The 14,759-nt window shown below is 34.4% G+C and overlaps 1 protein-coding gene across 4 annotated transcripts in view; it reads right to left on the bottom strand.

Moving 5' to 3' along the window:
* LOC150097930 (required for meiotic nuclear division protein 1 homolog) overlaps positions 1–14,759 on the bottom strand; it is a 171,847-nt gene that overhangs the window by 137,727 nt on the left and 19,361 nt on the right. For all 4 annotated transcript variants that reach the window (XM_090406330.1, XM_090406333.1, XM_090406332.1 and 1 more), the window contains exons 2-3: positions 12,612–12,781; positions 2,235–2,485 (exon numbers count right to left, since the gene is read on the bottom strand). In XM_090406330.1, the coding sequence (XP_090262456.1) occupies positions 2,235–2,485; positions 12,612–12,759 (399 nt within the window). In that variant the 5' untranslated portion in view covers positions 12,760–12,781. The remainder of the gene's footprint in view (positions 1–2,234; positions 2,486–12,611; positions 12,782–14,759) is intronic.

A 14,759-nucleotide genomic window follows, 5' to 3' on the forward strand; every position in this document is an offset into this window, starting at 1 on the left:
CTTTTAAAAAATCATGGCACTCCGGTTTCGAAACAAGCACTTACACACTGCAATACGAACTTGCGAAGAAACAGTATTCAGTATTACTAGATTTGAGAACCGGATACAGACTACCTTGATCTTCAATTTCAGTGGAAAAATTTTCATTATACTTCCTTGCTGATTAGTCACTGACATTTGCAACACAGATGTTATTTCATGTAGTTTTGAGAACAGAGGATACACCACCCATTGTTGTAATCGGCTTGCAGGCAATTTTTATGACCTGTCATAAACAGCAGTATTCCTTTTCCTGAATGTTGAAAGATCTCAATGTATGAAAATTAACAATAATTCATGAATACTTCCATGTTTAAAAATACGTCACTGACATTTGCTACACAGATGTATTTAGGCGTTCTGGGTCTGAGCTTTTCAACACACTCATGAATATTTTTCTCCTCAGAATATTTCTGCTATAAAATATTTATTCATGAAATATTCTTAGAAAACTAAAATGACAAATTCCAGGAGAATTTCTCGTGGCCCAGTATAATTGATGCCAGGGCTTGATACCATGAAATGGCCCAGTGGTTGAGAAACACTGGTCTAGATCACCCAAAGTTTCCATTAAGTATATACGACATAAAATAATGTGATGAGATTAGGAAAAATAAGGATTAATTACACAAATAATAATTCTTCAAAGAATATTCAAATTAAATTTCTGAGTGAACAAACTATCATTAACCATCTGGATGAAATATAACAACAATCTTATACTTCGTATCCATATTATTTCAATGGTATATCAGTGATACACTTTGCATCCATGTTTGATTGACACCTAAGCACATCATGGTCAGTAAGGTTTTTAAAGAATAAAAATGAACTATAGTTCATATTGTAGTTCAGTATTTTGGCCTAGTAAAAAGACACAGATACAATGACACTAAGTCAGTAATGCCATGAACTTGACAATTTTTTTTTGTAAGTATAGAATACTATATAAGAAGGAAACTTCTTTGGAAAAAACATAGGGACAAGTTAATGGAAGAAAAAAGATTCTTGATATTTTGATACTTTTTTTTTTTTGACAGCAAAATAAAACTATGTATAACCTAAGGGCAACAATCTAGGAAGATTGTGAGAGAAAAGGGTGGCAACTGAAAATAAAAGAAAAATAGGGGATAAAAAGCATAGCACGAAAAGACACTTGGAAAGTGTAAAGACAAGAAAACAAACAAAAAAGTGAGAATTCATTATTACATTATTAATGAAAGAAAGAAATAAAGCTAAATGAAGACTGCAATAATATTGTAATGAAAATGAAACAGACTGCATTAGCAAATGGGGAAAAAAAGAGAGAAGGATATCAGAAGAGAGGAAACACAAGTAGTTGTTATCAGTGGTGGATGAACAGAATAAAAGTTTTAAGTGGGGTAGAATTGTTGATAACAAAATATTATGATGTACACAGTGCATCTTAATATTTTGGTGGGGATAACATTACATTGAAATCATAAAATATATAAAATGATGATTTGGGATATTTAAGAAAAGGATCACTGAACTAAACCAGCAAAAAAGTAATTTTCTTAGAAGGAAAGGAAAGGATTTTCTTAAAGAAGAAATATGAAAAAATAGAATGTATATGGGGGGGGGGTCTGAAAACAGCTGACTATGACAGTCAAAAAAAAAAAAAGAAAAGAAAAAGAAGAAGCATACTGAGAGTCAGCCAACCACAATTGTAAATATTTTCCCACACACCAACCAAACATATGTGGTTAGATATGGACAACAATTTTTGAATAAGTAGAGGTGAGGACTGAACATATGACTCAACTTTCCGGTCAGTGAGTAAAGTGCATACAGTGCTAGTAATACCTACAGACCATAAGAGAATGCAACATATACACTTTTATTTCTAAGAAAAATTATCAATTACACTGATAAAGAGTCTCCTCTTTTCTCGAGATACTAGCTTTATGCTGTAATGAAAACTAATGCTACTGTAATTAGCATTATCCCTTATCTACCAAAATCAGATATGACCTTATAAAGTGAAATAAATTAAATATGATCTTAATATATAGGTAGTAAATCCATCTTGCAGAGCAATCTATCTAATGAATAACACAAATGTTGAGACCCATTAAACTATATGCAAAAGTAAAACTTTATTTTATGTTTTTAATTTTTTCTTGAAGAGTAAAAATGCTATATTTAGAATACATTTTTAATACTTTGCTTACTCTATCTGGTTCTTCTAGCGAAGTAGCTTTTTTACGGATTGGCCTCTTCTTCGCTTGCAGGGCTGAGATGTTCTGCTGTATGCCGGCTACCTTAGTGGAATCATTTGACCACCTTCGGAAAAATATGAAATATGACATTTCAGAAGATATAAGCCTGCGTTTCAGACTTCCATTATGTAAGATCTTGCAGTATTGTGTATATAGTGGAAGTGGATTCAAAGTAAATTGAGGAAGAGCTGAATAACAGTGCACTATAAAAAAAAGGTTATATTGTATAAATAAATTTAAATCATATTAAACAGCTAAACATGCATATAAATTCATCATTAAGACAAATAATTTTTTTCATCCATTTGATTATCAAATACAAATTAAATGTGTCTGCATTCAGTGAATGAATATTGTTTGCCAGTCAATGCAACTAGCTAGAGAATTTTTGAACCTCACTGTTTATAATGTCAAACTAAAAACACCACTAGTAACACTACAAATTAACCATATTACAGCAGTAATACTATTTGTTTGACGGATTTTAAATATTGTACCATAAACCAACTTTGGTTTATACTAAATGACAACTACCATCACAAATACATGTGAATGACATTGACAGAACAGTATATACAAATTACATAAAACCTTTTGTCTAATTTGGATATATGATAAAATTAAAATGAAAAACAGTTTAACAATCTAGCATATCACTCTGTGAAGGTGCTGCAATATTGCATTTAATTTCAAAAGCTAGTCCTTCATAGCATACTTGGAAGAATGACAGTACACACATATACATGGAATGACCTGGATTCAGATCATGTTAAGGAGGTGAGGAATATTTATACTGGCTTTGTCAATGAAGTAGAGTTTGATGCTTTCATATTAAGGTAGCCATAATAGAAACTCTGCTTGCCTCTGAAAAACAAACAAACTTGCTAGAGATCCTACAAAATGACAGATGTAGCAGACTCCAAGAATATAATTAACTGTCCTATCTTAACAAAAATTAAAACTCTAGAGAAAAAAAATCTAGAAATGTCTTTAGACATGTCATTTTTGTATTTATATATGTCAACAGTTTTCATTTCAAAAATTAACTAAATGAACCTTTTAGAAAGGATGAATAAATATTGATATTCCTTAGCCAAGTAATGGACAATGAATGTTTTGCATAAGAAGGAGATAGAGGGTAATCTACTTTTCTATGCATTAATTAACTGGTGATCACAAAAACTAACTACTGCTACAAATTTAGGTTAACTGTTGACTATTATATCTGCAACTGGCCCATTACATTATTATTATGTGACACCTCCAGGGAGTCCAAAGACTCATAAAGGGAGGGCATCCGCTGCACAACTCTCCATCTCCAACACCCCATCCACCAACGAACTGCAACTACACCAATGCCATCTACCGCCCACTGCCACCACTAGTACTTTCACAGATAATCACAAACGTGGATTGCCCATGGCAGGATTCGAACCCACAGCCTTTTGGCTGGAGAGCAGATACACTAACCACTCAGCCAACCAGGCCATTTGTGGCCTAGAAGAGGAGTTTCTTTTCAGATGTCATGTAAATTAAACGTATGTTTGTAAATAAAGATAATGATTTCTTCTTTAATGTTATGTATATTTACTAATTTTTTTGTCCTATTATGAGGGACATGATTATGTTGCATGGATCTGCAAAATTTATGTGACCAGTAGTGTACTCTAAGGATCAGTCCTTGATCGACTGCTATTCAGTCTTTACATTAATGACCTTGGGAAGGATTTGACAGGATACACATAGCTATTTAATGAAGATGATGCAAAGATAGGCAAGGTAATCAGGAATGTGAATGACATGCAGCATTTGAGGGATGAAATAGGCTGGAACTGAGCATGTAAACTTGGCTATCAGATCAATGTCCGTAAATGTATCTGAGCTACATCACAGTTCAAGGTGGACATATTCCATACTGAAATATCGCTCCACATAGTTTTCTCTAAGTACTGTACATTAATTCCTTAACTACATCCTTAGGAAATTCGTAACCTTTGGCAAAAATGTATTGCAATGTAATTTGTATGAAATTTATAACACGTTTTGTGTAATATAATTTATTAGTATGCCAGCAATAAATTTATGTCCACATTTGGCTGTAGTCATGAAAGTTTTTCCATATACAGGTAAAAATGTAGTTTGTCGTTAGCTTTTGGACACCAGTGTACATACGAGAGTGGTCTGAAAAGTTCTCGGCCTCGACCATAGATGGTAACACTATCGGCAAGATTTTTTTTCTAAGTTGGTACATCTGTCCATGTGAAACTGCAAGTCATTCTTGTCTGTATCCCTTGAAATGGATAAAATTGAGTATCATGAGGGTATAAAATTCTTTGTAAAAGAAGGTTTAACGCCAAAAGAAATTCATTCAAAGTTCATAAAAGTTTATGGGCACTCTTCTTCTTCGTTTTTGACAATTAAGAAATGGGCTGCCGAGTTTAAACATAGCCATACCAGCCTTGAAGATGATCCATATGAAGGACATCCAAAAAGTATAACACCACCAGAAATCATTGATCAAGTGCACAATATGGTACTGGATGACCGGCGAGTCAAAGTGCATGAAATTGTTGAAACTATAGGCATTTCAAAAGAACGTGTAGGATATATTTTGCATGAAGAATTGTAAATGAAAAAGCTTTGTGCAATATGGGTGCTGAGCTTGCTCACAGCAGATCAAAAACGCACTAGATGAGAATCTCTGAATAGTGCTTGGAACATTTTAACAAGAATAAAACTGATTTTGTGCATCAATTTATTACTATGGATGAGACTTAGATTCACCATTACACATCAGAATCCAAACAGCAGTCGAAACAGGACAGGAACTGGTTGTTCAGCACCAAAGAAGACAATGTCAGTTCCATCAGCAGGAAAGGTCATGACATCGGTGTTTTGGGATACTAAAGGCATTTTGTTCATTAATTATCTTGAAAAGGGTAAACCGATAACCTGGGAATATTATTCTGATCTTTTTACCAGACCAAACGAAAAAATTCTTGAGAAAAGGCCGGTTTGCAGAAGAAAAAATCATCTTTCATCAGGACAATGTACCTCCCCACAAAGGTGTTTCGGCAATGGGAAAATTAAGGGATCTGCACTATGAATTGGACATCCACCCTATTCCCCAGATTTGGCTCCATCTGACTTCTGTCTCTTCTCAAAACTAAAACTCTTCCTCGCTGGTCAGTGTTTTTCTTTGAATCAAGAGGTGATTGCAGCTGTAGAGAGCTATTTTGCAGATTTTACTGAGGACCACTACAGGGACGGGATAATGGAGCTGGAGCATCGCTGGAATAAATGTATTAGTCTGTAGGAAGATTATATTGAAAAATAAAAATAATTTTGAAATTAGAAATTCATTTTTTTATTGTCAGGCCGAAAAAGTTTCAGACCACTCTCGTACACTATGTTAAAAGAGAGTTGTTATGATGAGATTTCATAAGTATCCTATCCAAAACTACATCACCCAAAATCAAATATAGGCAACATTTCAGCTGAAGGAAATATGAGGACAGTACCTTACTCGAGAAAAACACGCAAGAAGACACAAGTAAGTAACACCAATGTAATAAATTGTGTACATACACGTGTGTGTGTGTGTGTGTGTGTGTGTGTGTGTGTGTGTGTACATGGTAGCATAAAAATCTTAGCAATGTGATGTGAAATTGATCAACCAGAAGTCAATATCTATAGAGGATAGTTGGTATCAGTACACTATATAAAGGGCTGCACAATCTGAATTTCTATGGAAGGACAGCTAATGTCATGGCAATTAACAAAGCAATACAACAGCAGTGTTGAGAATATCATGACTTCTCTGTAGAGCACTTCAAGTCCATGATGTGGAGTGATAAAATTATACTATATTTTTCTTTCTGATCAGATGAAAAGCATAACTATGGCAGATGCTTAGAAATGATCATTATACCCAAGAATATCAACCAAAACTGCAAAATTTGGTGATAAATATGTAAGAGCCTGAAGTTGTTTCTTAGACTCATTGTGTGCTTAGAAAGATAAATGCAGATGGTTATGCAACATTCCTGGATAATGAAATACTTTCCAGAATATTGCAGTTTTATGAAACAGGTTATTAATGTCATCCAGAAGAGAGCAATCAAGTTGATTGTTGAGCACCCATATCTCAGATTCAGTACATTCATTTTCACATAGATATTTTGTTTATGACTTATGCCTCTTTTATAAATATTCTAATAAGCATTTCTCTGCTGAGTTGGCCACCATTATTTCTCCATTTTTTTTAAACATGTAAGAAAATGAACTGTTAGCCAGCATCTATATAGAGTTCAGTTTCAAACACACCAAGTCAACTCCTCATATATTTCTTGGAACAGCCTTCCTCATGTGATTTTTCCCCAAAGACTACAATCTCCAGCTATTCACGAAACATCAAAAGATTCTTACTTTCCCCTTAATCTCTTTTCCACAAACCGAGCATTAATGTGCCAAGGGTTTTGTAAGGGGAATATATATCAATCATCTCATCTTCCTCAACATGCTCAATAATGGTTCCTCAACATGGTCAAGTAACTTGGCTTCATAGAAACCTGATTAATACTATAATAGTGCAGCTATCGTATATGTTGGCATATAAGACAATTCTCAAATACTACAGAAAACCTCTTGAAATCATGGGTCGTCTTATATGGCGAGTATAAAAAGCGAAGCTTAATTTCTTGGATGAACATTTAGATAGTTACAATACATCGTTATATAAGAAAATAGGCAGTATTTATAAACAAATCAGATTAATTTAATTTTTTGTTACATAAATTTATTTAAAATATTACAATAAATGTAAGTCTTAAAAAACAAATAATAATTATTAACCTCAATTTTCATGTTAATTTTCTTCATCATCTGTTGAAAATAGTTCTTCAGATTCATTGTTTAAATGATTGTCATATGGATCCCAGTTTGAATCCAGTGAATTGATTTTGTTTTCATCGTCATCAGTGTCCCACAACAGATCATCTTCCGTACCATCCATAAGATTAGAGATACCACACCTTTTTAAATGATTTTATTACAGTTTCTACTTTTACTTTGTTCCATGCTTTGATCACAAAATTGCAACATATCAAGTGATGCAGCGTGCATAGATCCAATGTTTGTAAATAATTTTTCATCAGTCAACATCTGATTATTCCACTCTTCTCACATGTGATCTTTAAATGGTTTGTTCAAGCAAACGTCTAGTGATTGCAATATAGAAGTTAAACCACCTGGTATAACAGCAATTTTTGAGTTATTTTTTTTCTAGAAGACTTTTGGTATTCTCAGTTAAATGACTACGAAACATATCCCATACTAATACACTGCATTTCTTCATTATACTGCCTGGTTGCATGTTCCACACATTATTTATCCATAATTTCACACCATTTTCGTCCATCCATCCTTTTTTGTGAAAATGTACAAAAACACCTGAAGGAAATTTTATCTTAGGTTTAGTTTTACATTTGGAGATGATCACTGGTTTTAACTTGGCTCCATTAGCCAAACATGACTGTAAACCTTGTTTTTTCATGACTCCACTGTTTTATTGCTTATCTTATCAAAGATCATAGGAGTTTCATCCATATTTCCAATATTTGACAATAGAAATTTATGTTCTTGTCTCAACTGAATACTAAATTTATGGAAACTGGTAAGTTTTCTCAGTTAAATGACTATGAAACATATCCATACTGATAAACTGCATTTCTTCATTATACTGCCTGGTTGCATGTTCCACACATTTATCCATAATTTCATGCCATTTTCTGTTTTCACACCAATTTTCTTTTTTGTCGGTTCATAAAACGATTACACCATCCTGAAGTAGTTTGAAATTCTATACTTTTATCCAGATTCAATCTTGACCATTTTAGTGCATATACTCTAATCATATTTCTTGTAACAAGATAACCATTCTGACATTGTTCGAATACCCATTCTGTAACGTGATTTTACAGTTGCTGCCATTGGGTGATTCCCATTCTCATCGCACATTTTTTCTTTGGCAATTTTTTAAAAATATCTTCTTTCTTCCTCCATTCTCTTATTATCTTCTCGGTTATGTCAAACTTTCTTGCAGCAGCACAGTTATTAGTTTGCTTTGCCATCTCAATTACCCTTATTTTAAATCGAGCTTCATACTTTCTTCGTTTTGTTGCTGGTTCCATGATTTTAATTATAACAATTTTAATAATCCTAAAATTAAAAAAAAATGCAAAATTTATAATTAATTAAAATTGGGGCTAATCACTTTTTTAATTAGGGCAATTCGCATAAATACTAAATCTATGCTATACAAAAAAAAAACAGGCATGACAACATACCTAACGTTGCATTAATAGGTTTGTTAACAGATAGTAGGAAACAGTATTTCATCGTAGCAGTTGAATACGAGTGGTATGGCAACATGACGTGAACTCAGTGACTTCGAGAGAGGTGTCATCGTGGGCTGTCATTGGTGGCATGTCCATACGTGCCATTGCTGCTCAACTGGAGCATCCAAAATCAATGGTTGGCAATGTGATTAACAAATGGAGACGTTCTGGCATCACTAGCTCAGGAAAACACCCAGGCAGCCCACTGAAAATAATTGACATGGATGGGAGAGTGTTGAAATGGGTGGCATGCAAAAATCTTCTTGCAGCCATTGCACCTGGACACAGGTGCACTGACTTGGGAGCATCATATTCCTCCAATTTATACTAGCTGCAAATACGTGACCCATTACACGGCACGATGCACCTTGCTCATGGGGGGGTCTGTGAACTTCTTTTCAAGCAGTGTATATATATATATATATATATAGTCGATTCCGCTTAAATGGGACACATTAGGACTAATCCATTTTGGCCCAATTAAGCGGCTGCTCCAATTAAACGAACTAATAATAAATTCTAAAATAAAATATGTAATACACAGGTAAATGAATAAGTAGGTAAAAAAAATAATAATTAGGTACCTATTTTAATGGTTTATTAAACCAAAATACAATAAATTTAGTTTAATCCTTTATCCAAGTATGAGCAAACAAAGTTTGCGCCAACACTGAGATAGGAGTGTTGGTAGCTTGCTCCACCTTTGCAAGGAGTTGCCCTGGTGTTGTACCACCTTATCCCAGTCCTGAAGATACTTTCAGGTGCAAACTTTGTTTGCTCACACTTGGATAAAGGATTAAACTAAGTTTATTATACTCTAACCAAGTGAAAAATAAACTTTCAACATCTTCCTCTAAATCCAGAGTAATTTATTAAAAAGGTGGCACACCAATTGGCAATCCCTATAGGTAGAGATGACCTTGCTAATGCTTCTGACTGGTATCTTCACTTGGGCCTGGCTCCCACTGAAGAGACCTCAATAAAGGTAGTGGCCCTTCCCTTAATGCATAACATTAGACATATCCGCAAGGAGATGTGTTTTGCATTATGGGAGATACTGAGATAGAAGTGTTGGTAGCTTGCTCCACCTTTGCAAGGAGTCGTCCTGGTGTTGTACCACCTTATCCCAGTCCTGAAGATACTTTCAGGCGCAAACTTTGTTTGCTCATGCTTGGATAAAGGATTATTAAACTAAATTTATTATATTCTAACAAAGTGAAAAATAAACTTTCAACAAACCAAAATACAGAAAATATTTGTACTATAAATTGTGCAGAAAAAATAATGCATACATGATAACTTTTACAATTTCAAATTTTAATTCTGCAAAAATGCATCAAGTGTGGTCTGTCTTTTGCTTTTGAAATTTTGCAGTTCTACAAAATCAGCACAGTGCGGATGTAGGGCTTCCTTCATTACCTTCCTGCATAAAATAACGCTGTAACCCGACAATAAATTTTTTGGCCTCATGATTAGTACAAGCACAGGTGGGGTCATCATCCTCATCATCGCATTCTTCGTCAAATTTTTGACGTTTGGATTTAATGACTTCAAAAATTGTATCTTCAAAGTTTTCATTTTCATCGTAACATGGTAAATTGTCATCTATTGTTGAAAATTCTTCATTATTCATGATAGGAGCTTGCAGTATGTCTTCATTTTCATCACCACTCAAAATTTCAAGAATCTCCAAAGGTTTTAAACTGCAAACAGCAAAGCAGTTTTGTATTGTGCTACTTTTTATAGCTTGCCAACTGTCAGAGACAAACTGTATTGCTTGCAAAATGGAAATTGTTGCAATGATCTCTCTGGCTGTTGATGAACTTGTTAATAGGTTTTCATCAATGGATTCCAGTATGTAATTAACCAATTTTCCTCGATACAACGTCTTTATATTTTTTATTATCCCCATGTCCATTGGTTGCACTAAGGATGTTGTATTAAGAGGAAGAAATTCCAGCCTTATAATTTTTAGATTATCTAAATGAGGGTATGCAGCACAATTATCGAGAAGCAACAAAATTTTCCTCTGCTTACATTGTAATTCTATGTCCCAACTCGTAAGCCAATTACGAAAAATTTCAGAAGTCATCCATGCATTACTATTGGCATGGTACTCTACTGGTAAACCTCACTATTCTTAACCCCTTAAAGCATCGAGGCTATGCATTTTTTCCTATGATTAGTAGTTTTCGTTTATCCGTACCCAACATATTTGCATAACACAGTAATGCGGTCCATTGCCCTTTTATACCCTGACAGTGCAATGTGCTTATAACACAGGGAGCCGTCTGGCATAGCACGATAACAGAGGCCGGTTTCATCAGCGTTGTAAATATCATCTGAACAGAAATTCTCTAAAAAAGTAAGGATTTTAGTATTTTGCCATTGTTGAGCGCTTTACGTTGTCGGCACTGCCCTTGTCGGTGTGCATTTTTTTAAATTTGATATTGTGTCTCGCTTTACATCGAGACAACCAGCAGTTGCTTTAAAATCGTTGTGGTCCAGCTTTTTAGTGATCTCCTCAGACTTTGCCTTCAACACTGGGCTGCTGATATTCACGCCTCACCTGCTAACTATAGAAAACCATTGATCCAATGCTTCTTCGACTTCTGGATCCTTTCCATCACGCTTTCTTTTGGATGTTCCTGGAATTTCTTTCTGTAATGTCCACTCCTCACGCAGTTGATTTTCTTGTTGCAGGAGACGTGCTATGGTAGATTTTGGTACATCAGTTATATCAGCAAATCTATGATGGCTTGTATTTAATGGCTGGCTTTTAATTTTATCCAGCAAAGCAAAGAAATGATTTTACTTGAAAGTGTAAAATCATTTCTTGGCATCTTGGCAAAGATTTCAAAATTTTAAATAAAATTGACACAATAAATCAATATTGCTAGGTACAGTATATAGTAAGGGTAGATTCTTAAGCAGTTGCATACTTGCCAGACGCACGACGAAAGATAACTGATTCACATCACACTAGTGTTGCCATATTTTCGAAAAATCCATAAAATATATCAAAAATTGCTAAATTCCTTTTCAGCTAATGTCCCAATTAAGCGAAAAGTTGTCCCAATTAAGCGTTTAAATTATGTATTAATATGTTGGTTTGGTTTCTGTTCTTTGAGATTTGGCCCAAAAAAGCGGCTGCCCCAATTAAACGGAATCGACTGTGTGTATATATATGAGATAGCCTAACTCACTTCCAGTTGAAAAGATCTTATAAAGATATCTTCTAGTCCTAGACAAGATTTAAATCTCCATCTTTTCAACCAAAAGGGCATTAATGACCAAGTTATAGAGGCTCATATTTATATATGCACACACATACATTATGTTCAAAAAAATATTTGGACACCTTACATGCCATGCAAATTTTGGGGATCCTACCTCATAATTCATAAGCAGTATATTACATAAATGTAATGTACTGCTCATGTACAGCTTCCTCTAGCATTACATTATATAAATGTAATGTACTGCTTGAGGAAGGCATCCTGGTGAGTTTGTAACTACATGGTGTATCAAAACAATAATAAATTAGTATTACACATGACAGGCCACTGAGCCTAACACCAAAAATGAAGAGTAGAGTTGGGATGCATTATTAATTAAAATTATTCTTAAGTAATAACCAACAGATAGTTGACAGCTACATTACCTCTGTGTGGGTAGTTGCCTACTGAACTCGATCACCTATAAATATTTCTACAAACTGTCAGCAGAGATGACCTCAACTACTCATAAATATTGGAAATTGACTGCCAGCTAATTTCCAAAACATTTAGGACAAAAAGAGTTTGGCTTACTTCCCTTGAGGAAATAGCATTATTTCCCCAATTTAATGAAAAAGCAATTTTATATTTTAAATAATAAAGCTTTTTAGAATATAAATTTTTGAATAAATTATTATTCTTTATTTGCTTACCTTGATTAATATTTGTTACAGGATGCCTAATAGAAGGACATAAAGAAAATCTTCTTAAAGAAGGCAAAGGGAAGGTTTCGAATGATGTATAAATTAATCTGTGAACAACATAAGTTACAATATTTCTTCTTGCCATCATTAGCTGCATTTACCAAATATGAATCTGTATCCTGAAAGGTAATTATTTATTATACTTCTGTTATTTAATGAATATGAAATTTATTATATTCATTATTACACAGAGAAATTAAAGTTGTCTATTGTCACAATTCTTAGTGACTGCATTATATAAAAATTGTCAGCATTTTACTATTGTAAATAATAAAATGATGGGGAGGAGAGACTGACTGTAAGTGAGCAAGAGGTGTTTGGGGAGTTGAGTAAACTAGATGTAAATAAGGCTGTGGGAATTGATAATATATCACCGCGTATTCTGAAGGAATGTGCCAGGGAGTTGACACCTGCCATGACATATTTTTTTAATATGAGTCTTGCACTTGGTGAAGTTCCTAAGGAGTGGAAGGAGGGCAAGATTGTGCCACTTCATAAAGGAGGTGATCGAACTCAAGCATCAAACTATAGGCCAATCTGTGTGTCAGGTGTTGTGGTTAATTTGTTGGAGAAGCTTGTGAGAACTAGGATCCAGAGTTGGGTTGACAACAATGGTATTATCTTTGATGGACAGCATGGATTTGCTAAAGGGAGGTCATGTTTTAGTAATCTACTTACTTATTACAATAAAGTGACTGCTTCCTTGGACAGAGGAGAAGAATACACAGTAATATACTTGGATTTCACAAAGGCTTTCCTCATGATAAGTTGACAGTCAAACTAGAGCAAATGGGGTTGGATATTAGATTAGTGCATTGGATTGGAGACTGGCTATCTGATAGGTATCAACAAGTTGTGTCTGGGGGTGCGATATCCAGGAAAAAGAAAGTCACTAGTGGAGTGCCTCAGGGGTCTGTTTTAGGGCCATTTACTGTTTAACTTGTATATTAATGATATTGGTGAAGATTTGGATGGTGATATTCAGTTGTTTGCAGATGATGCAAAGTTGGGACAAACCATAAAGAGTAGTGAAGATGTTCTGGCCTTGCAAGAAGACTTGAATAAATTGAATGATTGGGCACGGAAAATGGGGATGTGAGGTCAATGTTACAAAATGTAAGGTTTTAAAATTTGGAAAACAAAGATGGGATGCAGAAATGTATGATAAAAAGGACCTCCCAGATGAGTCTTTGACTCCATGAGGTCTTGGGATAATAATAATAATAATAAATTATCATCATCATTATTATAACAAACTTCCATGGAGTCAATTGCCTGATTATGGAAGGTGTCACAAAGCCAGCAATCAAGTTATCAGACTAAACCTCCAATTCATTTACATTTACAACATTCATAAACACATTCTGGTAGTGTTCTCAGTGTGAAACCACACCCTACTTATTAAAAAGCTTGAAACAGTTCCATATGTGATCTCTAGAGCAAGGTTTCAGGATTGTCTAATCCTTAATCCACCAATAATACCAATGTACAACAGGTTTACAACATTTTATGGTGGATTCCATATTTAAAAAAAGGCACTTAATTTCTACTTATACTAAACCAGGGGTTCCCACCCCTATGCCGGCAGGCACCATGGCGCCCATCGAACAACTTGTGTGTGCTCGCCGCTGTTCAACCATGTGCCATATAGTTTGAAATAATCACTCAACAATTCTTGGCATGCTATATGACACATGCGTTAATGACACATGACGAGTATTAAATGCATACAATGTAAAGTAGATGCGCATTCGAAGTTGTTCATTCCAGTTTAAGAACTGGAATATCATCATATTCTCCTAATTATGAAGCACTGGCCAATGAAATGCAATGCCAAAGATCACACTAACTTACATATATATATTTAAATTTTTATATAATGTAAATTTTTAAGTAATAAAACATTTGATTATAATGTAAACTTTGTATGTATTCATTTAACAAAAGAATTCAAAAAATTTGCTTGAAAAAATAGATGGTGCCCGTCGCCCTACCGGTATTTTAGAATGTGCTCTAGGAAACAAAAAGGTTGGGAAACCCTGTACTAAACTCTGCAATTTATATTTCTTAATCTCTCCCTGTAGTCAAGTTCCAAAC

Source organism: Typopeltis vanoorti, chromosome 16 (assembly GCF_054136105.1).
Source record: "Typopeltis vanoorti isolate ZY-2024b chromosome 16, IOZ_Tvanoo_1.0, whole genome shotgun sequence".
NCBI classification, from domain to species: domain Eukaryota; kingdom Metazoa; phylum Arthropoda; class Arachnida; order Uropygi; family Thelyphonidae; genus Typopeltis; species Typopeltis vanoorti.